Source organism: Ahaetulla prasina, chromosome 1 (assembly GCF_028640845.1).
Source record: "Ahaetulla prasina isolate Xishuangbanna chromosome 1, ASM2864084v1, whole genome shotgun sequence".
In the NCBI taxonomy this organism is placed as follows: Eukaryota; Metazoa; Chordata; class Lepidosauria; order Squamata; family Colubridae; genus Ahaetulla; species Ahaetulla prasina.
Genome location: NC_080539.1, coordinates 195084791 through 195112340, shown reverse-complemented (window position 1 = coordinate 195112340; position 27550 = coordinate 195084791). Strand labels below are relative to the sequence as shown.

The window sequence follows — 27550 nt, the reverse complement described above, 5'->3', positions numbered from 1 at the left end:
ATTTATAATCTAAATAAGATTGCAAGAAAAATGAAGTTGGATTTTTGGTTTTCTGTCTCCTGATGTTAAAAAAAAGCATTTTAGTCTAAGCATATCCAGGTAGATGTTTGACCTCCTGAATTTTAAAACCTACTGCTGAGTAGCATCCTTGGATCTTTGATTCTATTCTTAATTCCAGTATATCTTCTTGCAGAAGGTAAAAAGCATAGCTTTAATTACATTGAGAAAGTTCTGTAATCCTTGTCTGAAAAGAAGTCACACAAGCAAATAAAGCAGCTTATCCATTTTTCTTAACCTCCTTAAATTCTATTAGAATATAGCTCTGTTGGATGCTGCAGGACTCTTTTCCCCTTGGAAATAGATTTATTCTCCAAAGCTAGATGAGAGGGCCTATAGCAAACCTAAATGGCCAATAAACAGATCCCAGTTTTTGTCTGCCTTCTCCAGCAGAAGCATTGAAGTATTGTATGTGGTCCTTACTGCAAGGAGTAGAGGGATTACAAGGCTCAAATAGCAGAACAATTAAAGACAATATCAGGCTACTATCACAGTGAGCTAGTAAGCAAGATGGAATGATATCACAAGGATAGCTGTTCTGTATCCTATGTACATCTATACATAGTATAATATATCCAAATACACAGATGTATGTATGTGCGTGCACAGCTATATTGTATTCTTTGTTCTATTTTCCTTAAAAATGAGATATTGAGGTATCTTCCTGCTGTAGTAAGTAGGACATGGGTATGAGCCTCAACAGTATAATTCTGTATGTTTCCTCAGTACTCAGTCCAACTATTTTCAATGGCATTTTTAAAGTACTTCCAAATTATGTCATGTTTCAGCGAGAAGAGGTTCCAGAAGACTACTGTAAGCATGATCCTGATCACAAGCACATTTATCGCTTTGTACGTACCCTTTTTAGTGCAGCACAGCTGACAGCTGAATGTGCAATAGTGACTCTGGTAAGCCGTGCTTCATTATAATTGTCTTGCATTTAAGTAAAGATGTCTTATATTGTCAGCATTAAATGTATAGAAAGAGCCAATGCTGTCTAGTGACTTTGGGCCCAAAAGAATTCTAACCTGAACCATATCTCAACATTAAAGATGCCACAAATACCCTGGGAAGGAGGCAATGGTAAGTCACTTCTCAAAGACGTTGCCACAAAAACTGAAGGGACTAGTCTAGAACCACATACAATTGAATAAAAGAAAAAATGCATCACATGTGAAATAGACACTTATGGCTGTAGGAAACTTATTTTGGAGGTATCTATTCAATACCTTCATAAATCTATTGGAAGGTAAACAGTTCAGTTTTTTTATGCTAGTACTTTAGAGCAGGGGTCCCCAACCTTTTGGACCTCAGGGATCACCAAGTTCATAATTTTAAATCCCGCGGACCACTAATATAAATCCAGCGTGCCGCTTGCTGAAGCTCTCGTCTCTCGAGCACTCGCTGAAGCGGCGCGGGAAACTTCGGCTGGGCTCCTCAAAAGACGAGAGCCTGCAGGGGGCCAATGTGGCATCTGCAATGGAGAGCAAAATCCGGCTGCTCCCTGGACCAGTCACCATTTACCGCTCTGAGTCCCAAGGGGCAGGAGACGAGGGCTGCTTTGCGCCACCGGCTGGGCAAATATATGAGGCGGAATGCTGATGCTGTGCAAGTGCAAGTAGTGCTTCGCTCCCAACAGCTTCTAGCCATCGCAATCGCTGCTTCGGCCCGCTTGCACCGCAGCTCCTCCACCAGGGTGCACCGGCAAAAATACGAAGATTTTTCCACAGACCACCAACATTTTCTTGCGGGCCAACCAGTGGTCCACAGGCCACCGGTTGATGACCGCTGCTTTAGAGTATAGTTGTTGTTGTTTTGATTGAAACAGTTCTGACTCTTAGTGTAATCTTTGGTTCTAGATTCTGGAGGTCTCCAGGTAGAGAATTCTGTATGATGGTGATGTCTCTTACAACAAAATCACCCAAGCTTTGTGTGGCCTTACAGACAAGTTATTTCATTATGGCATTGGTGGGTCATAATCCATTTGCAGTCTCTGCTCTTATATGGAGATTCTTCTAAAAGAGTTACAACTACACAAAAGATTCATTCTTAATAGTCTCAAATACATGTTTAAAAGTGTTTCCGCCACTAGTTGGCAGTGTTTTATCAACAAAACAGCAAAATTTGGTAACAGGCAAAGGGTGATAAGAAGGGAGACAGCTTAACACATCTTAGTGTTATAAAAGTGCTTGTTGTGGCAGTTGCAGGCTTTTCAGTTGAGGGTGTGCATTTTTGTCTCATAAACATACTAAAAGGGGAAAAAACCATGTTCCTGACTAGTTGGTGTTTGTTCAAATCTCTTTTAAATTTCAAATTTAATTTTAAGGATGAAGAAACTATATAATTAAATAAAAGTTATATTTTAGAAAATGGGGAGAACTTTTAGCAACGTAAACATGTCTACAGGAAAGTCTCAGGAGAGTAACTGCCTATGAGCCTGGTTGAGAGTCACACACTCTGTTCATCACCTTGCCCTTTCAGTGGAACAACAAGCATCATGATCTGAACTCACTGGAGTCTAAAATCTTGCACAGACAGAATCAGTGAATCAGGGAACTGACAGCACCCAGGCAGAGAGCACTAATAGTCAGCCACATAAGTTTTCTTTGAGTTGAGCTTCATTCCTGGCAACTATGGGTGTCCCTCTATATTTTCTTGGGCACAGTACAGAAGTGGCTGAACACTGGTTTCTTTTATACTGCTTTTCAGTTTCCAAATCCGACCACCTATCCTGGGATCTGGGAAGATCTATCTAAGTTTTAAAAAGGCCTGTCCTGCTTCAGTTAATGAGCACAGAGAATTGGCTGGGTGGTGGCACCTGCTGAAGCAATTAGTTCTGGCATCTTTTAAAACGAGCATTTGTTTATTTAAAAAACATTGAAACACAATTTTCTGTTTAGAATGAAGTTGCTTATGTGTGCTGTTTAATCACTTTAAACTCAAATTTCTGATGCATATGGGTTAGAATTTCAGTTGAGTCACTTTTCCTTAGAAGGAATGTTGGAAATATCGGTAAAGAATAACGATGTGCAGTGACAAGAGGAAGTCTAAGCAGCATGTTAGTATCCATTCTCTCTCTCTCTCTCTCTCTGACACTTCCCTCTCTCTCCCAACCAGTGGTGAAATCCAATTTTTTTACTACCAGTTCTGTGGGCGTGGTGTGGCTTGGTGGGTGTGGCTTGGTGGGCATGGCAAGGGAAGGATACTGCAAAACCTCCATTTCCTCTCCACTCCTGGGGGAAGGATACTGCAAAATCTCCATTCCCACCCCACTCTGAGGCCAGCCAGAGGTGGTATTTGCCAGTTCTCCAAACTACTCAAAATTTCCGCTACCAGTTCTCCAGAACCTGTTGTATTTCACCCCTGTTCCCAACCCATGAAGCTGCTGCAAAAAGCTATATGAGATCTGCCATAGAGCTGAGCTGCTCACTTGGAGTGTATATTTGAAATTAGGTGGGAGCCACGGTGTCCCCCCCCCCCCAATATTTTTCAATATTGAAAAATACAGTTTTGAGATTTTCTTTGTCTGTGTCATCTACGTAGAAAGTATGAGAGCCACTAATATCCATAGGTTGCAACAGACTTCCAGTTAAGAGGCAATGTAAGAAGCTATGAATCATTGGAAATGTGTAAATGTTCTTTATTTTCAGGTTTACTTAGAAAGACTCTTGACCTATGCAGAGATTGACATCTGTCCAAGTAACTGGAAGAGGATAGTTCTAGGTGCTATACTGCTGGCTTCTAAAGTGTGGGATGATCAGGCTGTTTGGAATGTGGATTACTGCCAAATCCTGAAGGATATTACAGTGGAAGACATGTAAGCTAGCAAATTTAGTTGAAATTGCTTGTCCGTGTCTTATCCAGATTGTATATTTTTAATGATTTTTCTTTATATAAAATATTTTATCCTATCTATACTGTATAGATAATGCATTCTAAAATTGTAGCTAGGTATCCGGCACACTTAGTAAAGTGTGCTGAATACTCATTTCTCTCTCTCTCTCACTGTTTTTGTAACTTGTTTTCTTCATCTTTATGCCTTTGTTAATTGACAAAAAGAAAAGGTAAAGGTAATACAGCAATAGCACTTAGACTTACATACCGCTTTACAGCCCCCTCTAAGCAGTTTACAGAGTCCGCATATTGCCCCCAACAATTGGGTCCTCATTTTACCGACCTCGGAAGGATGGAAGGCTGAGTCAACCTGAGCCTGGTGAGATTCGATCTGCCAAACTGCTGGCAGTTGGTGATCAGCAGAAGTAGCCTGCAATACTGCACTCTAACCACTGCACCACCACGGCTCTTTTATAATAATATAATAAAATAATTTTAAAAGATTGATTGATAAAAGGAAATAGTGGATTCATTATACAAAATAATGTAGTGTTTTGTTTTGTTTAAAACAAGAGTCAGAAGGAGGAGCATGATAGAATGATAGAATCTCAAATGAAATATATTGCAGGGAAAGCCAACGTTTGGGACGTCATTGCCACAATTTTGCCTCCTGACTTTTTAGAAGGGATGCAGGAAGCAGTGGAAGGAAGCAGGTATCATTGGAAGGAAGAGAGCTTTTTGTTTGAGCTTTTCAAATAGGTTTCTAGGGAAAGGGATTTCAGAACATAAATGGAAGTGGCCCTCATTTTAATCACTCCAAAAATTGGAAAAATAGCCAAGAATTATGGAGCTGAAGTTTGTAGTAAATTGGCAGAATTTTGGTAGTAGAATTTCTGATGGTTTTAGAGAGATTATGGTGGCCTTAAGGGAGGTGTTCTTTGACAACATGGTTCTATTTTTATGCAAATTATGTTTAATCACATGATCTCATGATCCAACCTTACACCTTAGCCTACTACCCCGGACAGAGCAAACTACAAAAAAATTATCTTGAACCAGTGAACCTCATCTTTGTTGCACTTCAAATATGTATCTTAATTTGAATCAGTCAAAAGTGATTTTCATCTGCCTACAATTATTCATATACAGATCTTAAATTATGAATGCAATGGAGCCTGCCCATTCCATTCATAACCCGAGGATTCATGGGACTGAATCTCATACCTTGAACATGATCACTCCCTCCTTTCGCCCATTAAGTGCAATGAAGTATTTCAGGGTGGGGAAGGCCATGGGGAGGGCTAGTGATGGAACAGGCCACCTACTTAAGACAAGTGTTCACCCCCCAACCTGCCACGCCGGGTCACTTACCATGCAAACATCTAGCAAGCTCTCTTCTCTCCAGCCTCTCAGCTGTGTGTGCTCCTCCGACACTCCACCTCCGCAGGCCTCGCCCGGCATTTTGCCAGCCAAATTAGAGCTCCATTTAAGCCTGTGCAGGCCTAAACGGTATGTTGGAGGGATAGGCCCAGCCCACCGAAACTCCATTTTGGCTGCCAAAGTGCAGAATGAATGTTGCAGAGCCTCTGCGGTTGTTTGTAAGGGCGAACAACTGCCATGGTGCTGCAAGATTTGTGGTTTCAGGACTTGTCTTAAACACTAGATCGCTAATCACATAACTTCGAACGTTCGCTAAGGGAATACTCATAATCCAGGGATTACCTGTAGTGACTGGTGGTGTTTGTCCATATGGCATGACATTGCTGTTCTGCATTGCATTATAAATTTGCAGTAGTAATTTGATCCAATCCCGTAAGGTCCACTTGTAAGCACTTTTGAGGGATCACAGATATCAAAACATTTTGGGATTACTTGTTTAAGGATCACTGCAGGCATGTGAAGAATTCTGCTTTTTATTCATTAACAGGTTAGAATTACTGTAGCTTTGCTTGAATAAATCTAGCATTTAGACTGCAGTGTGGGATGGGATTTCTAGTAGGAGACTATTTTCCCCAGCTGCAGTCCTCCATAACTGTCCTGTCCAGTGGGATACTTCATGTAGGGTATGGGTGGAAGTTTCTAGAATGATTCTCTTCAGGCTAAATTGCTATATACAAGAGTGATTTGGGACAAGTGGGAGGAAACATGCTGGATAATACAATAATGCAGAGTTCCCCAACCTTTCTGGTTTTGTGTACCAGCAAGGTGAGGCAAAGGGGGTCATTCTGTGTGAGTGGTGTGCATGCAAATGGAGCCTGCTGGTCATGCAAGTTCACCCACTGTTTCCCTGGCCCAGTTGCAAACAGGTCACAACCAGCTGGTGTGCTGCAGTCCAGAGGTTTGGGACCCTTGCAATAATGTATTAGGGGCTGGGCTGACATACTTTTTCATCGCTTCTCAGAAAAATATATTTTGTCATATATACATATACACATTGTCATGTACACTTGACAGTACATACATGTGACATCTTATTATGACAGTATGTAAGCAAAGAAGAGATATTGGTGGAGGGGTTGGGAAATAAGTATTTGAAATTTGGGGGTGTAGATTTGGGGGTAAAAAAGTTATAACTTTACTTAACGAAATTACACATGACAATTATCCTTGTATATTATTTCTGATTCTGCAGCAAGAAATATAAAATGAGGAAATTGATGCAAATGTATGTACCTCTCAAATATTGATCTTTAAAAGAATGGAGAGGAATACATTTAGATAATTGCTAATTTTGTAGATTACGGTGGGTGTAAAAAGGAAGCCTGCCATTCTTGAATTGCACGTCATAGGAATAAAACAACAAGGGCCTTTCTTATTTTCCTCGGCTTTAAGCCTATTAATAGAGTTGTTATCTGACAAAACTATTGTATTTTTTTCTCAATTAAAATGTATTAGCAAGTCTTGAACAAAGGGGATAAATGAAGTCCTGATGAGATGATCATCAAAACATCGTCTGATTTGCATTTCTATAAGCTTTATGACCGTATGAACAGGAAATTAATTCTGGCAGTAGATTTAATGGGACTGCAGTCTATCTTCTAAAAGCAAGCCACACAAAGCTCCTATTCTCACCATGAGTAGCATCTAGGTGATTGATTCCGCTTTATTTTCAGTCCCAGGAAAATATATTTAAACATGAAAAATTACTTTTCCATCCTCTTCTAGGTCATCAAGAAAGGGATATTTTGATTATTCCAGGAGATCAAGTTGTGAATTCTGTGGATTTGAGATTTAGCTCCATTGTTTGAGCTGATAGATAATAGCTTTCTTTTGCACCCTCATGCACCCAAGCCTACTCACAACATACCTCTTGTGCACCCCCTGGCACCGTCACACACACACACTCTGCTTCGGACCTCTGACACTTCTACTTTCTCCTACCCTCCCTCACAGAATGGGACAACTCACCACAGCCAGCTCACCGGGGGACAATTTAACAATTCAATTTAATTATTTAAAGTAAACATTATTTTGATTTTTTTGATTCACATTTCCTTTTGTCCCTCCTTTTGCATCCTTTCTTTAATTAATCTATTCCACCATTTCTTTGATATTAGTGTAACTCTTGCCCCATGGTGAGTTGGCCATGGCAAATTGTCATAGACCCCTCCCTCATGCCGTCCTGCTTCCTCCTTCATTGAGCAGCAGCCACTTACCTGCTTGCTGGCTTGGGATTTGCAATTTTCTGATTTACGTTCTGTTTTATGGTAGTGGGAAGTTGGTAAGAAGCTGCCTGTCCTAATGACCATGGGATTTGGTTAACAATGACAGCAACTGGGACGGTAGGCAATTGGAACTGCACGGAATGCCGTTGCTGAACAGTGCAGTTGGGTTTTAGCCAAATTGCCGTTGTTAAGTCCAAGACTACCTGTATTATCTACTTGTTCATTGTAAAATATTGTATGAATTTGGATAGTCAGTGATGTCTTAAGTTGCTTCTGTTTTTCTGGGTCTGTCCATCCCGAGAAGTGCTGACCTACAGATATGAATATATAGAATGGATTTTTGCCAAAATTAGCAGCGTTGAAAAAATTCCCCTTGCCATCTAAGGTTGATAAGGTAACCTCTTAGGAGTTTCAGGACAGAAAAGGCCTTTGCCTATCTAAAGCTCTTGCTTGCTTATTTATTTATTTATGGGAGATGAATCCATGTTGCTTCAAGAGGCTTTTTACACCAAAATAATAGCAGCAGCTCTTCAGAGGTCCATTTGTTGCCGTGGTGATATGCCTACTTCTTTTGTTGGCCCTCTCCTACTTCAGCATGCCCGCTTCCTGTTATGAACCTGGTGAAAATGCCTGCAAGTTCTTCAGAGCTAATCAACAGCACGCATCATTCTTTTCATCTGATAGCTATAGCGCAGGGTCTTGTAAGAATAAGAATGCAGCATAAATGGTGTAAAGCTGGGCTTATGGAACTCTAATAAAGAAAAGGGCATCCGCATCAGCAAAGTGAGTATGTGGCAGAATGTAATCTTTTTCGTGAGCTGAAAATACCATAATTCAAATAGTGCCCTGCCTCTAGCTGTATTAATGCATTAATTCTATTCCTTTAAAAATGTTTTGGCTCTACATCAGCATTTTTTTTTACCAAAGGCCGGGTGGATGCCTTGTTTTGCCTCCAGCTGAGCCTGATTCTGTTCCTGTCATCCTCTTCTGCTTTCTTCCAGGAATGAGATGGAAAGACACTTTTTGGAGCTGCTGCAGTTCAATATCAATGTTCCTGCCAGTGTTTATGCCAAATACTACTTTGACCTGCGCTCCTTAGCAGATGACAACAATCTGTGCTTTCTGCTGGAGCCCCTTAGTAAAGAGCGAGCACAGAAATTAGAGGTAATAGTGTAAGACTTGTGCGGGGCAGTTAGCTTGTATAGCTGTGGGTTTTGCGGCTGTTGATTACTCTAGTGTCACTTACTAAGCTTTTGTGACTTCAACATCTTAGTTAAAGAAATGGTTGATATACGGATAATCCATTCTGAGAACAGGTGTGCATCCTGTTTCCACAGTGCAGAAAAGGCGAGGAATGAGGCATTCGAGATTGAGTTTTTCATATTTAAAAACATTAGCTAGCAACTCTGATGCTCACTACATTTGCCACTTTCGAGGCTATAATTCTCCAGATTAGGATCAAAATTTAAAGGACACGTGAAGCATCCAGCTTAAATCTCATTGCACACGACCACCTGATGAATCTATACATTTTAGGGAGACTTTAATAACTTTTATAAGAAAGACTTCATGTGTCTATTGAGAACTTAGTCTTATTATATGTAATAAGAACTTGCTGCCAGTTAAGCGTACATAAGTTCATCAGTTTCAGAGAATGTTGAAATGGGATCTCCCAAATTAGGCGAGGTGCTGGACATTCTTTTGCATTACCCTCCCTAAGGGTGTTGGCGTCATATATTGTTACTGATTTCAGCCTGGGGGGGGGGAAACACATGACCACAAGAGCACAAAGGTACTGGAAAATTCCCAGCTGCAGTTCAGATGGTAATGGCAGGAGAACTGTGGGTATCTCTGTCCTTTCTTGTAAAATGTATTTTTGGTGTGACATGAATAAGAGTCCCATTAAGTAGCCACGTTGATGCTTAAGTCAGTATGAAAGTACCTTAGAAATTCTAATGACTGATGTGTCTTCTTGAGTATTTCTCTGTGTTAGGATAATTTTGGTATTTTACAAAAAAAAGCACTGGTCATTCATTCTGTTTCAAGGGAGGTGTTCCTGAAAAAGTAAAACAAGAGTTCCCAATTCTTGGGAATAGATATGCAGTATGAACTTGACGCAGAGTGGGATGTTTTTCCGGTCTCCCCTCATTCTTCATGCAGGAGGGTACAACTCAAATCACATATTTGCTTCCCCTTCAAATTTTCAAAAACCTGATAATTCTTTGCAGGGAAAAAATGTTAATACAAGCATAAGGTGTTGTTGTTTTTTAATTTAAAAGGCCATTATATTTGCTGGTGAAGACATAGGTGATGCTATTATATTAATGCCGATTCAGAATCGTTCTGGCTCTGATAACATTAAAACAAATGTTTTGTAGGCTATCTCCCGGCTGTGCGAGGACAAATACAAAGACTTGTCAAAAGCTGCTATGAGACGGTCCTTCAGTGCTGATAACCTAGTTGGCATTCACCGTTCTAACGCCATCCTCTCTTGATCAAGAAGGAAAGCTACAACACTGGCACCAGCATCCTTACAAGTGGAACACCACCTTTACTCCAAGTTCACCAGTCAGCAGTGATCGTGTCTTCCACATGGAGGACAGGGTGAGCAAATATGCCAAGGAAGTTCAGAGCCGGAGGAGGAGTTTAATTCCATAGGGAAGAAAAGATGGAGCCTTGTCAAAGGGGAATACTCCCTTTAAAATCCAGAGGTGCAGAAACTTTTAATGAGTCTTTTTTCCCCTTTTCTCCAAACTAATCTCCTCAATCCAGAGATGTTTGCTTACTATGTAGGCCTATAGCTGTGAGCTCTCTGCATTTTAAATAATGACTAGTTTTAAAACTTAGACTTTGAACATTAACAAAATAGTCACAATGTTCTTTCCTCTTCAGTAATCCAGGACCCAACTGCAGTTGCCTTTCCAAGTCAGTGCAACAACCTTCATGCTAATACGGTGAAACATCACTCTGGAACTGATGCCGTGGCATTAGCAAGCAAAGATTTATCTGTCTTTCAGTACGCACACCTCAAACTTCCCTAATTATTGGTACACTGGTGGTCAATTTGGGACAAGGAGTTGCTGAGTAGTGTCTGTTAAGGGTAAACAAAATCTCTTCATTTGAGATATTGTCATGGCAAAAGGAAATGGTAGGGAAAGGAGCAAAGGAATGGTGTTCTGCATTTGCTAGTAAGTAAACAAGTGGTTCGGGGTCTATTTTTTGTCAGTTTTGATGCATCTTATATATTCCTAGTCAAGCTGTGGAAGAGACAGAATTCATAATACACTTTCTTTTCTTGAAGTGCTGAAAAGAATTGCCCTGAAATCCCTAACAAATGAGTTGACTTGGTGATGAGCTACTTGGCTAAATTCTTCCAGTACAAACAGTAAATATATAACTGTTTTTATTATATGCTTCCAACTAGCTTTAAATTCCACTGTCAAACTCTGGTCCTGATGAGGGAGATACAGTTGTTCTCAATTCATAAAATTAATTATTTTTCCTTAGAACCTAGCATTTTTTAATTATCTTTGTTCTGAAGTAAAATTATATTGGCTTTTCCTAAATTTGCTCTTTTAAGAACAGAAATTTGAAATAAATAAAATGGTTCTTTTTAAGAACAAAAGACATCTTCTCAATTACAGGCCTTCACAGTTCTGGGTCACAATATCTAAGTGGTTTATACTTTAAAACATCCCACTGGATAGTGCTTCTTACAGTTTTGACTCTTTTTGTCTATTTAATTATGAACCAAGCTTGCTTCTTGAGTGTTCAGCAGCATTCCCAATTGTTAGTCTCATTACAGTATTTTAATCTACCAGCCCCAGTCTGTGGCATCAGGTATTGATTATAATTCAACTTTGAAATAAATGCTACATCTTCAGGTGGCTTTCCTTTGTCATGTTTGTATTAAAAAAAGAAGCTAATAATAAACTCTATTTTAATTAAGCTAAGGTGTTCTTTTTTTTTTTTTGCATTACATTTCCCACTTCAAGGTACATGTACACCAAAACACTAAATGCCGTTACTCGCACAGAAATCGGCTGCTGTTGTTTCTATGTATCCTGGATTCCTCTTTTCTTTGGCATGCTCCTCTGACATAGTGTGCTGCAGCACCCGCTAGATTTCATTGATATATTTCATTTTTTCAATAGGTACTCTTCCATTCTTCAGCTAAGACTTTCAGAGTGGTTTATTTATATTGACTTAGTGTTAAAGACAAAGCAGCCTTAATGTAAAGCAAAGAAACCAAAAAAGATCAGAAGTGCCTTTGCAAAAAAATCTTCATGTGATTCCAAAAGCACTGCAGAGTCAGCAGACTCATCCTTTTCCATAAGACCCTTGTACAACATCTTCTATCTCCAATCTACAACACAATCCTTTCAACAGTTCCAAGAAGGTTCCACATCCATTTGCACTACTCGGGTGATGACACAGATAAACCTCCAGGTGGCCTCAGTGACCCTCTAAATTAAAAGAATGCAAATGACCAGCTGTCTGCAAGGAGTATAAATCTTTCCATTCCCCACCATCCAGTCAGAGCTGAAGAAGCTTCTTGGATGAGAAATAAAACATCTTCAAAGAAAAAGTCCAGTTGCCTCTTTAAAAAGCACCTTTGGGATATTGCTACCAAGGTGTTCCTATATCTCAACTCAATTTTCTTTTCCTTTGAAGTGGAAGCATGCAGTATATTGGACGGAAAATTGGAAAGCCACTCTGTTGCCACTTCTGTAACACTTCAACCTCAACACACATTATGACTTCTGGGCAGCCCCAGCAAAAGGAGCAACTACAAGGAGCTGCCAACATACAACGAGCATGCCCACGGTATATTTGAACACATTATTCCCTTTCACATCCAAATACTGCACAGCTGTACTCTAGGCAAAATTTGAATATTTTTAAATGATGTTGCTGTCCTTAATTATTGGGAAGCCCATGAGGCAGAAAAATCCAGGGAAGCCAGAGTGTTTTTAGTTGAAAATGGGAAGTACATATTTAAAAGGAGGAGAAACGTGTGTACTATACAAGTACGGTAGTCCTGGGCTTACAACCATCCGTTTAATGACAATTTGAAGTTGCAACACCACTGAAAAAAGTGACTTGTGACAGTTGCTCGCACTTACAACTGTCACAGCATCCTCGTAGGTGATCAAACTTCGGGCACTTTGCATCCCACATGTTGCAACATTCCAGGGTCACGTGATCACCATTTGTGACCTTTCCAGCTGGCTTCTGATATGCAATCAATGGAGGAAGCTGGATTCACTTAATGACCTATGAGCCACTTAACAGCTACAGCAATTCATATAACAACAATGGCAAAACAAGGTTGTAAATTCATAACTGCGTTGCTTAGCAATGGGAATTGTGGTCATAAATTAAGGATTACCTGTACTATATGTAACTTCAGTTATATTTTCACAGTGAATTCCAGTGTGGTTGGCATCTCCAATTACGTGACAATGGTCTTACGATGCATAATGTTCTTTACAGTAATGAAACCATCATGCACACACAAATTTCTAAATAAGCTCATTCAAATCTGCTCATTTTCTGTATGAAGATAATATTTAAAAGGAGTGCAACCTCAAGCAGTCATTCATAAGTACTCAGTTGGAGTTCAATAATAAGTCAAGTTTCCAACTTACTTGAGAGTTGCTAAATTGCTTTTATATGAGAGCGACTTTATTTTGTCACCAAGGCAATTCTGTGCCGAAACCTCTTAAAATGAATTTGAAAGGCAAGTAAACAGACTTGAGCAATAGAATATGTGTTAAGCCTGTTGTCGATCTGTGACCTAATAAAAATTGATCCTGTTCCAGACTAAGCAAATTGTTACCAAGAAAGTGAAGGAATGTGATACAAAAAATTAAAATCTCTTATGATTGGAAAAAAATTATAAAACTAAAATTAGTTGGCAGGGTTATTTATTGTTGGATTTGACTTGATGCCACTCAGCTCCAAACAACTGAAATATTGATTTTAAAAAATGATATTAAAGTTCTGCATCAATGTGGAGAAAAGGATGCTCAGTCCCCTCATATATCCATTGCTTTGAGACTCTGCAGAGCCAAGTACGCCATGCATTAAAAGCTTTGTTCTGAGATTGAAACAAAATGCCTTTGGAGTTTCATCCTTAGTTCTTCAAGTCAACCCCTCCCAATGGCACTGGTTCTAAAGAATCCAGTACTAAAGAAACTAGCAAGTGACCAGAATGCTAGCAAATCAAAGAAATGATATCATTCAATAGAATTTGAAAATTCATTAAAAATTGTTTCGAGTTTAAAATTTAGAACAGCATATTTAAAAAACAAAACAAAATAAATGCACATACAATAATTTGAGAAGGAGGAAACAGCGTAATAAAATAATACATCCATGATCAGGAACAAATGACTAGGCATGAACTTTCTTTCGGATTCTGCAAACATCACATCTGGTCAGACTTGCCACCACCTGAATCGTGTGTTCCTTTCAGTAAGGGGGCCTTAGGCAGGTGGCAGGACCTTTAGCTACCCTGGGTTGACCTAAGAAGTTATGTGACATCAGCTCGGGTTAGCACTTCGATGAGGGATCAGCTGCAAATTCTGGCGCTCTTGGTATATCTGGAAAAGCCTTATCAAAAAACAGTAGAAAGCAACAATCGCAAATTGCTTCTGTAGTGCTGCTAAGGGAGCTGCCTACATGCAATCACCATATGCCAAGCTCAACTTCAGGGTACCTTAACATAGCAAGAGATCACAATACTTCAAGTTATGGGTTTGGTTCTAATGGTGAGTTTAATTCTCTCTCTGCTCTTTCTCCTTTATCAGAACACATCTATCCCCATTTTTTTTTTCTAGGAAAAAAGTAAAGCTTGGCTTAGCTCTCTTTTCCATGCTTACTTAGCTAAAATAATAAAAAAAACATAGGTACAAACAATTTAGAGACTTATCTGACTCCACATGATTCTGGGGCAGTTTCACTTTTAAGAGCAAGAACAGTAAAGTAACACAAGTACATACGCATCCAGAAGGTGATCAGAGACAAAATCCACAGGGCCTGGGAGAACAGCCAATTTTGCAATGACTTCTGAACATCATCAGGATGGGATCCAAATGGCTGTCTGGGGAATATTATTCCTGAGGGCAGGTGCTGTGCCAGATGTTTCTTGGAAAGCTGTTACTGTTAACTTGGCTTGCTTCACTCATGAAGGTTTTACAAGGAATGTAAAGATGAGGTTTTCCATTTGCAGTACTGTTTTTCTCACTACTGCCACTGATGAGGGCAAGACTAGCTTGCTACTTAGTGGCAAGACGTCAACATCTATAAATTAAGCCATGCCTCTCACACAGCTCCATTGTGTTCCTTAATCTGAGCATTATCAGAAATGAACATACTCTTTTCTTCCTTCCTTGTATTTGAGAGCTCTTCCTGAGCTGTTTCAAAACCTGTCTTGACCCAAAGGATTTCCTTCCACGAAAGAGCATTTCCATTTTGTTTTAACCACAATCTTCTAGGAGAGATACCTTTCTTCAGTGATAGAAAAAAGCATTTGTACCTTTTAGTAAAGTTGGGAGATAATTGGGTTTGTAGACTTATTTATCTCAGCTTCTCACTACGATGTATATAGTAAAAGCCCAAGTTTGAAGATAGGTTTCCATGTCTAGACTAAACCATACCAGATTCTTGGCTCTGTTTCAGAAATAGGCAGCTAAATTATGGACATTTCTAGACATATCTAAATGTTTTCTTTTGAACCTCTCCTGCTGGAAACCAGGGGACACAACTTGATGTCCTGGACTTCTCTGCAGTCCTAAGAGCCCTTCCCTCAGTTGCCATCAAATAGCATTTTTTGCATATTAAGATCATGACTGCATGCAAAGCGGGAAAGAATCATTATTACTTGTCTCTAATTCAAATGCTATTTGACTATTAGTTAAAGCTAATATTCTGACAATTTTCTGAAGTCTGCCCTAGCACAACTGCAGTCTGCAGCCCAGAAAAATTGTGTGCCTTTCTGTAAGTTATTGGATATTCTCTCTGGCATCGGCTCCTTGTCTGTATGAAGTCATGGCTAATCAGATGTCATCTTGTTTTGGCAATGAGCCAATCAGATCAGTTATTGATGTCATGTATTGAAGCTGAGAGGAGGACATTTATCAGTGTGTTATGTGATCGCTATCACGTTGGTTGGGGTTTTTGTGTTCTTTCATTTAGTGAGCTCGTAAAATGTAATAAAATGAAAGTAATGGTGCAAAGAGTTGACTAGTCGCCCAGAAAGCAATGTAAAGTAGCAATAGCAATGGCACTTAGACTTATATAGCACTTCATAGTGTTTTACAGCCCTCTCTAAGCGGTTTACAGAGTCAGCATATTGCCCCCAATAATCTGGGTCCTCATTTTACCAACCTTGGGGGAAGGATGGAAGGCTGAGTCAACCTTGAGCCGGTGAGATTCGATCTGCCAAACTGCTGGCAGACGGTGATCAGCAGAAGTAGCCTGCAGTACTGCACTCTAACCACTGTGCCACCGCGGCACCACAGCTCAAAGAAAATAATATTATTAAGTGAACAAGGCTACAATTATAAAGAAATTGGAAGAAAAATCGGTGGAAACTTAACCAAATGTGGCATTTCTAAGTTTTTGAAGAGGTATAAGGAGACTCAGTCACTACAAAACCACACTGGTAAAGGCAGGACAAGGTGCACAAGAGCAAGTGATGATAGAAGAATTAAGAGACTGTACCTACGTGACAGAAGAAAAGCATCTGGGTGTATACAAGATGAAATGGAATGCAATGCAATGTGAAGTTGAGTGCAAGGACTGTTCGGTGCAGACGGCAGGAATTTGGCCTAAAATCTAGAATTCCATGAAAAAACCACTTTTATCTCTCAAACAAAGGTTGAAAAGCATTACATTCTTGATTAAATTATCCTTCCATTGATATACAATTTTATAGTACTACTCCCCCAAAAAAGTGGTGTTATTAGCCACCAAACCTCAAAAATACACTTTTTCCAAAAGGTTTCCACAATTTTGGCCACTATTGTAGTGATGTGACTTTTTTATTCATCATAATCACAAACCATAAAAACACAATTATGCTTTATTTTGGGGGAGGAATGCCTGTTCGATTTAGTAAAGACTCTAAATATTTTTTCTTTTTTTATATTTTCAAACTATATCATGTGCACCTATACTTAAGATACAGTATTCTTAAACAACTGAGCCCAGTGGACACTGAATTGAACTTTAGGTTGACTTCAAATGCTGTTACAGTTTTGTTGTAGCCTTTCCCTGTCAGTCTGAGGTTATCCAGGATATCAACGATCTGATTATCTTGTATACCTTGTGCTTCTCCTTCACCACCAGTTTTAGGCTTTGATACAGAATTTTAGAGGACATGATCCATTTTTTTATCACAACGGTCTATTGTGTGTAGCAGTAAGTAACAAAAGCCATATTTTAAAAGTTTATGCCAGTTTGTGATCCCATATTAAACAATCATCTCCTAAATATGTACATCATGTTTAAATGTTTATTGACAGACTGAAGTCCGTTTCTTTTTTTAAAAAGCTTTTTACATATTTTTATGTCACTGTTGAACCTTTTGGCACGTACATAATCATACTGCAAGTAGTATGTAAAAAATTCATTTCCACAAGGCACAATTGAAAAAGCAGTATGACCTAAGCATGAATCCAACTTTAAATACAATGATTTAATGCCCTAAACTTTCATCCTGTTATCTACAGCTTTCAAATTGTTTTGACAAAAATGTACAATCTTCTCCCAACCCATATCTGATATTCACACTAGAGATTCTGTATATACAAACATATTTCTTTGAAGACAATTATACAGCTATTTACATATTATGCTACATGTAATTTGATCTTCTATTAGAGTACACAATACCTTAATTAAAGAAACCCTGTAACACCTTGCTTAGAAGAACCTTTATTTTCAAAGCTAATAACGTACTTGACAGTTTTCTACACTGAAATAAAGCTTTGCATACTGCTTGTTAGTTTTCTTTTTTTAAGCCATGCCTTTTCAGCTTGCTTATAGGAAGCAGTAATGTTCCTAAAACACTAAACATATAACTTTGATTCACCAAAGCCCCCATCAGCCATTAAATTCTATAGATGGACATGTGTTCTGTTCCCAAATTCACTGCCTGGTGGAAAAGGGTGCAAAACTTTAAGTTGACTTCAAATGCTGTTACAGTTTTGTTGTAGCCTTTCCCTGTCAGTCTGAGGTTATCCAGGATACCACCATGGATCATATCATCCTCATGAGTGGCCTTACTGGAAGAAAGCTCAGGACTGCTCTAACTGTACTTATATGGTTCTATTATTAAACATCTATGATTAGTTATTTTCAAGCAAACGTTCCCATCTGGAATTAGAACTCACTCTGTTTTCTAGTACTTTAGCTTTGGGGGCCAAAAAGCCTATCTGAATAGGAAAATGTTTTTTTCCAAAAACATCTGCCACAGAAGGAGGCTCGTGCACTCACAAGCTTACTGCAATGCTTTTATGGGGCATCACCAAATACCCAACAGACAGAAAAGGATATTTCTGAGGTTGCTCCAGCCCTCTAGCTTTTCTTCAAAATAGATGGTAGATGTTAATACATCAGCAGGCAACCATTTTCTTCCATTAAAACTATGTACTGGGGTGGGGATACCGACAAGCAGTGGGTGGGGTATCTGCAAATAAAACTGGGGCAGTTGGATGGTGATGATAAAGTGGTCCCTGGTGAGCAGCCTAGCAGGGCCCTGTGGAAAAAATGTTTCTGCCATTCACATGACATGCTAAGAGGGCTATTTCAGATTTTTGGCAAGACATTGCAATAGAGCAGTTGCCCCTACCAGGCATAACTCATAACTCAGGCACATCTGATCTAATTCAAGTAAGTGTAGCAAGATACTTAATTTTATACTTGAGTGAATGGCATCTTCCCCAACTCCTTTTATATCAGAGTGGATTAAAGGGGGAAAAAGTTGTGTTAAATGCATGCTAGGAATACTCTCCAACCCCTTTTTTATTATATATAATGCAGCCAGATTTAATTTTTTTGCTTGCAACCCTCAATTAAGTATGGGTGGGCAGTGTCATAACGTTCCTGAGGAACAAAAGTGAATCTTGGGCAGTTTTGATGCAGATCTTTTCAGACAGTTCAGACTGAAGTCAACTGTCCTAGGCTGAGTGTCCTGCGTGTCCACATAACACATGGAACAACTATAGGTAAGTCATTTCAGTTGAAATTCCAGATTTCCCAAATGTCTGTGTTTTGATTGAGACACTAAATAACTAGTGGATAGAATAAATGAATTTTGTTACTTTAAATGAAGTAAATATTATTCAAGTCATAACTTTGGCTATGAGAGTAAATTCTGATTTTCTTTTAAGTATGAGTTTATACTACTCCAGAATCATTAAGCTGGAGCTTTTCCTATCTCTTAAGGAAGTGAATCTGAAGGCAGTGAATCTGAAGTACGTGTTTTAAGAAAGCATCTTCTCCACTATACATTCCCATTTGTAAGAAATAAATCTAAATAATGCAATAGAGTTGCTTAAAGCATTTCTAATGTAAAGTCACCAATATAATTTAGTGATTTAATCCACTTAATTGTCTGATGCAATTCTATATGTGATTTAACTATTTAGTGCTACCAGGTTTTAGACCATCTGTCAAGGTGAACAAAGCTTTGCTGTTCAAAATTGAAAGTCTAAAGATGAAACTCTCCAAGTTATTTAATTAGTGACACTGCTCTTCACAATCTTTCTTGAAAAGTCAACCTATTGAATACAGAATAAAAATTTATAAAACACAGAGGTAATGGGTCCAGGACTTGTATCATAAAGCTAAACTCAAATGTGACTTCTACATGTTTTTAATGCCGTATGGCCTAGAATGGTCTTCTATTCCATACCAAGCGTTCAGATCCATGTGCCTAATACATCATTTTCTGCTGTGCCCTGGGGAGTAGGCAACACAATGTCAGAACCATGTGCTGGAAAAAGCCAACAATATCCCTTCTCTCCCTTCAAGGCAGGATTTTCTACTTAACCCGCATCATCCAGGCTTAATTTGTTATCAGAGGAGTAATAAAGGTTGGTATATGTGCAGTGTGATCACTGAAAAGTAGTACTAGATTAATATTTCCTTCTTTGGATATGACATTCAGAAGGTGACTGAAGTCAAGGTCAATGTGGTTAACAGGGTTGCTGCAAATTAATCCAAGTTGGGATCTTCTCAGGAACTAAAGAAGATATATAAATCCTGCAAGCACTTAAAAGTCCCTAATTTACCTATGGAAAAGCTCCTTCAGAGTCAGCCACTTGCCTGATTTGGGAAATTTCTAGCTCAGAAAGCAGCATCTAGGCCCCAATTAGGTTAGTCTTTAGGATTTCAGTTCTTTCACTCAAGTAATCTTCAAAAACCTTGTAATTATTTTATCAGTAATTATTTGGGTTATATTAAAGATCTTTTAAATTATTTAATGAAATAAGAGCCATAAAGAGTCTGATGCAGAAAGGAAAAAAACAAAATAAAAAGATTGTATAAGCTTCTGTGGTTTAGAATTCATCATGCAAATGAAAAGGGATACTTGGTTGTAAGTACATAGTCCGCCAAGCTTAAACTGTGGGAGAGCATCTGATGAGGTGGACTCAAGTTCATAAATAAGCTCCGTGGTCTTTATAGTGTCACACAGCTGAGAAAATGCAGGTCTCCTCTTCTGGGCAGTTGATTCAAGGGAAGAGTTACAGCTTGCAGTTGGAGAAGCCAGCTGGAATAGTTCATATAATACGTGCAGAACTGACCAACTGTAGAACCATGAACAAAGACAATCAATATTCTTCCCCAGCAGCTTCTGCTGTTACTTCCATAGAACAGGAGGAATAAGGCGAAGTATTGCTAACTCCAATCCAGCCCCCAATTTCTGTAGCCAAGTTTCTGCAATCTCCTGGTCAAACCTCCATTCAGGCACCTTCTACTTTAGGTGTGCGTGGAAGATCTGACCCTCAGTACCCTAACTATCTGCTCCAGGAACCAGATGTGACCCTTTCAAGTGGCCTACTTGCTTTCCGTTAATATGGCCAGAATGCACGTGACGTCTTCCTAGAACACAAAAGCCAGATTCTTCATTCTGGCAGCCCCCACCCTATATAAATCCGACAGCAAAGAGACATTCTGCTGCTGAGATGTTCTCTAGACCTTAGGAGAGAAAGGTCCTGGTAAGGCCCATACGTACTTTTCTCTCCTCTGCACACAAGGCAAGTACACTGGCCTCAGAGAAGGAAGGCCACCAACCATGTTAGCTTACTGGGACAAAAACTCTTGGGAAAACAACAGAGATTCTTGGAAGGTCTTGGAAACTTTAAAGTGCAAGGTGATAAAGCAATAAAGTAATATAAAAAAGCAAGGCTACTTCACCAAAGAAACATTTAGAAATGTTTAGAAAGAGCATCTTTCTAAGATTCTTGGAAATCTTAAGAATTTCTAAGGGGATGTTTTTAATCTTTTTCTCAAGAACTGGGAATATTAATCCACGTCAAGCATTTCTAGCAACGTAAGCATCTACTCAGATGTAAGTCTCACTGAATTCAATTAGATTTATCTCTATGGTCAACTTACTTAAAACCATAGCCTCAATGAGCAGGGAAAGAATGAAATTTGTGAAGAGTTAAGTCAAATCACAGGCATGTAAGTATAAACCATCCTTAGAAATAATGGCTTTTAGAAAGAAAGCAAACCCTTGCAATCTACTTTCCAGGGACGTGCAATATACTCCCTGTAGTGTATATTTAAATTGCTAACATTTGGAAATGTGACTTTTCTCCCCGCTGATTATGGCTACTGATACATTAGTAAGAGACGGCAACTTCAGGTGGTTTACAAACCGCTTAAGGATATGATGACCACTCTCTGGAAGATGAGATCCAAGGGATCAATCTTCACAGAGGAACCAGTGTTCTTGCTTTCTAAGAGTGGAATCGGGAAGGGATGGAAAATTGCTCTCTGTCCCTGCCTGACAGCCAATGCCAAACATGAACTTGAACAGCCAAGAACTTCGCATCAATTCAATCTGTAATAGACAGCAAGTGGAAATGCCTGCCCTGTCTTAAGGCTGCCCTGATACCAGTTTGCAGGCAACTAATTCCCACTGCATTCAGCAAAACATCAAGCAAGCTGCATCTCTCCTACCAGATGTTGCTTCTGTCAAGTGTGAATAAGTGTTCATTCGTAAGATTTTACACGGAATACATTGCTCTCTATCAACTCCAAAGAAAGCAGGTTTGCTATTATCATTTGAAAATCAGCGGCACAGAGAGACATTCACTTCCCTGTCTTAGGTGGCTATCTGGCAAAGATCTGTGTAAAAAGGGACAAGGGCACATTTAACACCAACCCAAACTAAAATGTGAAACTGGATTCTGCGGAGTCCTGCAGTCACAACTGGTCACTTTAAAGTAGTCCTTCCCCTTCAAACTGATTCTATTTGTTTTTAATATGAATCTGTAGCTTCAACAGAGATATAACTACATTACTACCAGTAGAATGTAGTAGATGAACAATGGCTGATTGCAGGAACATTTCTCAAACTGACATGTGCCTACTAAGAATCAAGTATTGTGGAGTGCTATGTTCTCCCTCTTGTGGTTAAATTCCATGAAAGCTATAAGATTTACTTCTGAGTAAACATGTACGTGCCTGCACTGTTTGCTTGCTAAAAAGGATAGTTGCCAAACAGAAATTTAGGAACTTTTTAAACTTTAGATTTCTTGTTATTTGTAATCTGCTCAATTTACACATTGTGAATTTTCTCAAGAGTGGATAAGGAAAGGGTGAAAAGAGCCAATTTAATTTTGAATTAAGCAGGTTAAACAGAAGGGATTACGTACCTCATCCTCCCTGATCCTGTACTTTCACTGTCTTGCAGCCTCCATGGATTTTTTTTTCATTATCAAAAAGCAAACTCTTGTCCAGAAATGAATTTGCCCAATTCCTATCACACAGTTAACCCCAAACCTAAATCTAAACACGCCTTGCACAAGGGCACAGTGACTTTCTACCAACTCTGCAGTCAATCTTTGGCCAGATCTTCTCCGTCCCCTCCCTTTTTTTAGACCAGAGGCAAACCGGGAGGCCCACAATGAACAAAACTCCAGAAAGGCTCCAGATGGGCCCTAGGATGAATGGTGCTTACCTGCCCCCCTATTGACCAAGCAAGATGCTTTTTCACACATGGGACAGGGGAACCTGTTTGTGGTAGGAAGCAGAAGTGGCAAGCCCAGTCCGGCCTGTCAGCGCTATGTTGGCCTCACTGTACATGGTGGCGCTCACGGGCTTCCCTCCCCTGCAGCATCGACCTGTGAACTGCTTCCAAGACTCCAGCGTCTTCCCTGACCAAATCCAGACCCCAGAGGTGATGCCCACCACCAGGCACATGAAGTACTTGAGCATAAAAACAGCATAGTCAGGCTTCGGTCTGGACTTGTCCCCAGGGCAAGAGCAATTCTGTGCCATCTCCCATTTCTCCCTGTAGTGCTGCTCGTAGATATAGCAAGCCACCACAATGGTAGCTGGGACAGTGTAAAGAACGGTGAAGATCCCGATACGAATCATCAGCTTCTCCAGCTTGTCCGTCTTTGTGCCCCCTTGTTTAATCACATTCCGAATTCGGAAGAGGGATACAAAACCAGCCAGCAGAAACATGGTCCCGGTGAAAAGATACACCACCAGCGGAGCGAGGACAAAACCCCGCAGCTTGTCCACATTCTGATTACCCACATAGCAGATCCCAGCTACCGGGTCCCCATCGACTGAGCTCAGGGCCAAAACAGTAATGGATTTTATGCTTGGAAGAAGCCAGGCTGCCATGTGAAAATACTGGGAGTAGCTAGCAATGGCTTCATTCCCCCACTTCATCCCAGCTGCCAGAAACCAGGTAAGAGACAAGATGACCCACCAGATGGAACTTGCCATGCCAAAGAAATAGATCAGGAGGAACACCACAGTGCAGAGGGCAGGCCCGGTGGTTTCATAGTGTATGTGGTTGTAATCTTTGTTGCAGGCCACATTAGCATGGCCCACAATCAGCCGGATGATGTAGCCAATGGATACAAAGAGATAACAGGCTGATAAAAAGATGATGGGGCGCTCCGGGTACCTGAACCTTTCCATGTCAATCAGAAAGGTGGCCACTGTGGTGAAAGTGGAGATGAAACAAAGGACGGACCACAAGCCAATCCAGAAGGTAGCAAAAGTTTTTTCATCTTGGGTAAAATAGGGCTGGAAGCAAGGAATTGCGCAATTGCGCACATGGCCAGTCTCGATCTTGTTGTAGAGCGGGTGAGTTTCTTGGGAGATGAAGACTAAGGGCTCTTTGCAGGCGCATACTCTCTTGCAGTCACTACTGGTTAGAGGGGTGAGATTTTTGTGGATTCCTTTAGAAGAGCGGGTGGGCTTAGTAAATGGGGGCAAGGTTGTGGCCTCCGTCTGGTTGTGATCCATGCACAGCATCTCCGTGTCTCCTGGAATGGGCAGCTTATCACAGTTCATCCTTTCTGGCCAGGCAAAGCCGTACTGCCTCATCAAAGGAGAGCACCCGGCTTTGGCCCTCTCACACACTGACCGGCAGGGCGGCAGAGGCTTGGCGTAGTCCAGCAGGCAGATGGGAGTGTACATGCTGCAGAGGAAAAATTTCAGATCCAGAGAGCACTGAATCTCCACCAGGGGCCAGAACTGGTGCACTTCCAGGCCAGCTTCATCTTGGGTATCGTGGTTGAACTGGTTCGGCATGTAAGTCAGGTTGTAGCCAATGCCTTTGCACATGGGCACGGTGATCTCCTGGCAGACGATGGCCTTGGATGCAGCCGCAGCAGGAACCGGAGCCTTCAGCACGAACAGCAGAAGGCTCAGCAAGGTACCTCTCAGACCAGGGCGAAATCCGGCCATGGCAAGGCGCAGGGGCCGCGCCAAGCAGAGGGCGCGTATCAGGCCACCCTCCTTGCCTCCTCCCGGGCGGCTGCTGCCTTCGCTTTAACCCCTCCGGCTGATTCCAAAGCGGGAGGCGCTGGGCTCACAGGTGGCGCGGTCCTGGAGAAAGTCCAAGGGCCTCCCGACCGGCCTTCTTTCCCCTCCCAAGGAGCCCAAGTCTTCCCATGGCAAGAGCGGTTGCTGCCAATTCCGCGGAGGATTCGCTGCTCCAGCAAGACAGGTGCGTGCGGGGGATAAAACCCGACAAAACAAAAAACAGGCGAACTCCATAACAAGCCAGCCTGGAGGGCCCCGCTCCTTCGCTCTCCGCTTGGAAGTTCAGCGCAGAGAGCAAGGCTGGATCCCCCACCGCAGCGGGAAAAGTTTCGCCTTAACTTCGCCCTCGGCAGAATATCAAAAGTCCTTTCTGAAAGATCCCGCGCGGCGGAGAGCAGGCTTGGCTCGGGCCCGGCCGAGGGCAGAAAGGGCAGCCGACGCGCGTTCTCCTGCTCCGGCTCCTTTCGCGTTCCCGAGAGGAAAATTGGTCAGCGGGGCCCCGCGCCGGGTGGCGCGCCGTAGAGCCGGCTGCCCGGCCACGCCGCAGAAGCGGCGGCGCGGAGAAGGCGCGGACTCTCCATGCTTCGGTCGCACCCCGAGTCGGGGGACGTGCTCCGCGAAGGCGCGAGTCCTTGAGATTCGCCGGGGCGCCCAACTGGCGGAGAAGGGGGCTCCCAAGCCGCGATCGGCACCTCCCGTCCGCCTCAACGCACGGAGGCAGCGAAGCGCCACCGCAGGCGACTGCAGCTCCCAGCCGGAGCCACCTGCGCTCTAATGCCCGGCCCGCGAGACCGCCTCCCGGATCCGCCCCCCGGGCTGGAGATCAGCCCGGGGCCGCCCCCTCGCCTTCCCCGAGGGAGGAAGTTGCAGCCTAGGGAGCCTCGGGGAAGACGGTGCACCGAAGGCTTCCTAGGCCGGCGGGGGAGAATGAACTTTTGGAATTCGCAACCACTGGAGGTTTGAGAGGTTGCGATTAAACACGTTTATGGCAAGCAAGTCCGCTCCGGCAGCTGATCGCCATAATGAAGCCTCCAAGTGCAGAGACCGCCTCTCGGCTGCGGGAGGCTCGAGTTGAGCTTTCCTCGCACGACTGGAAGCCGGATTCTTTTGCGAATGCCGGTCAGCCAGTTAGGTTAATTGAACCAAACTGTGATTGGGATATTATAGTTTATTTTTATCTGTCAAGAGTAATGTGTGAATTCGAGGCCCCATTAAGAACCCAATTAAACGATATCACGGGATCTGTTAGCACAGCACCGTTCCTCCAAGTGGCCAGTGTTCTCGAGAAATCCACACTCGGTTCATTGTCCTGCTTCCTCCCTGAAAGTGGTCCTGGGCCGCCGGCATGCAGTTTCCCTCCTGGTGACCCTGGACCTTTTCCAGCCATCCAGGGACCTGCGATGTGTGGCTTTACCTCATCCCCTTTATAGAGTCCCTTAAACCTCCATACAGCCTTAGATGCTCCCAATTAATGATGTGAAGTATTAACTATGTTGCCCTGAATCTATTGGTCATCTGTCCCACTGAATTAAAAGGAACTGAAGAAGCAACCATAGTTTTTCTCTCTTCCCTTTTTTAAAGTATGCCTATAATTTCAGAAGATCTGCTAAATAGGTGCACCTTTTATAGACTCTGGTTGAATTAAACAATGTTTAGACATCTCATTTCCACTGTAAAGGTAAAGGTTCCCCTCGCACATATGTGTTAGTCATTCCCAACTCTAGGGGGCGGTGCTCATTTCTGTTTCAAAGCCAAAGACATCTGAAGTGCTGTCTGAAGACGTCTCCGTGGTCATGTGGCCAGCATGACTAAACCCCAAAGGTGCACAGAACACTGTTACCTTCCCACCAAAGGTGGTCCCTATTTTTTCTACTTGCATTTTTTATGTGCTTTCGAACTGCTAGGTTGGCAGAAGCGAGGCTCACCCCGTTACACGGCAGCACTAGGGATTCAAACTACTGAACTGCCGACCTTTCGATCGACAAGCTCAACGTCTTAGCCGCTGAGCCACCATGTCCCACCATTGGCTTTGTCCATATGCTGGAAACAGTGGAATAAATCTGAGTTTAATTGAAACATTCAAAATGTGAACATCCAGACAGCAAACCAGGCCTGTTGCTGTTGTAGGGATTATTTGCTCACTTCCAAATTTCCATCCAGTGTCTTCTAAATGAGTTGATATCCAGTGAGAATTGTAAGTTAGCATTTCTGGTGCACTGCATGCCAAGTTGGTGTGCATGCATGAATGTGCCTAGGTGTGCATGAGTGTGCCTTTATAGAATAGAATAGAATTTGTCTTGGTGCATATGCTCTCAGTGTACATAAAAGAAAAGATACGTGCATCAAGAATCATAAGGTACAATACTTAATGATAATCATAGGGTACAAATAAGCAATCAAATCATATTAGGAAACAGTCAATATAAATTGTAAGGATACAAACAACAAAGTTAGTCATACAGTCATAAGTGGAAGGAGCTGGGTGATAGGAATGATGAGAAGATTAATAGTAGTGCAGACTTAGTAAATAGTTTGACAATGTTGAAGGAATTATTTGTTAAGCAGAGTGATGGCTTTTGGGAAAAAACTGTTCTTATGTCTAGTTGTTCTGGTGTGCAGTGCTCTATAGCGTCGTTTTGAGGGTAGGAGTTGAAACAGTTTATGTCCAGGATGCGAGGGGTCTGTAAATATTTTCACAGCCCTTTTTGACTCGTGCAGTATACAGGTCCTCAATGGAAGGCAGGTTGGTAGGGGCCGGGATAGCTCAGGCAGTAGAGAAGCCTGTTATTAGAACACAGAGCCTGCAATTACTGCAGGTTCGAGCCCGGCCCAAGGTTGACTCAGCCTTCCACCCTTTATAAGGTAGGTAAAATGAGGACCCAGATTGTTGGGGGGGCAATAAGTTGAGTTGACTTTGTAAAAAAAATATACAAATAGAATGAGACTATTGCCTTATACAT

General features: G+C 41.5%; 2 protein-coding genes across 5 annotated transcripts in view; one reads left to right on the top strand and one right to left on the bottom strand.

Moving 5' to 3' along the window:
- The window catches only part of CCNYL1 (cyclin Y like 1), a 44141-nt gene extending 32637 nt beyond the window's left edge, over positions 1-11504 (top strand). The window contains exons 7-11 of one of the 3 annotated variants that reach the window (XR_009155476.1): positions 846-965; positions 3708-3874; positions 8558-8720; positions 9935-10160; positions 10449-11504. Coding sequence is in view for 1 of the 3 variants with exons in the window: in XM_058186262.1 (XP_058042245.1) it covers positions 846-965; positions 3708-3874; positions 8558-8720; positions 9935-10051 (567 nt within the window). In the remaining 2 variants the exon portion in view is untranslated. Of the gene's footprint in view, positions 1-845; positions 966-3707; positions 3875-8557; positions 8721-9934 lie in introns of all 3 variants that reach the window. The other 2 variants (XR_009155475.1, XM_058186262.1) reach the window with 2 other exon arrangements.
- Positions 11505-17065: 5561 nt separating this feature from the next.
- FZD5 (frizzled class receptor 5) lies at positions 17066-27347 on the bottom strand. 2 transcript variants are annotated; one of them, XR_009155474.1, is made up of 2 exons: positions 22457-27345; positions 17066-20377 (listed from the first exon to the last, which is right to left on the bottom strand). XR_009155474.1 is itself a non-coding variant. In XM_058186253.1 (2 exons), exon 1 carries the CDS (start codon positions 24510-24512, stop codon positions 22794-22796), a length of 1719 nt encoding a protein of 572 aa, XP_058042236.1. In that variant the 5' UTR covers positions 24513-27347; the 3' UTR covers positions 17066-20377; positions 22762-22793. The 2 variants fall into 2 exon arrangements, 1 of the variants encoding a protein (XP_058042236.1); XM_058186253.1 differs by having other exon boundaries at positions 22762-27347.
- Between the last annotated feature and the right edge of the window lie 203 nt (positions 27348-27550).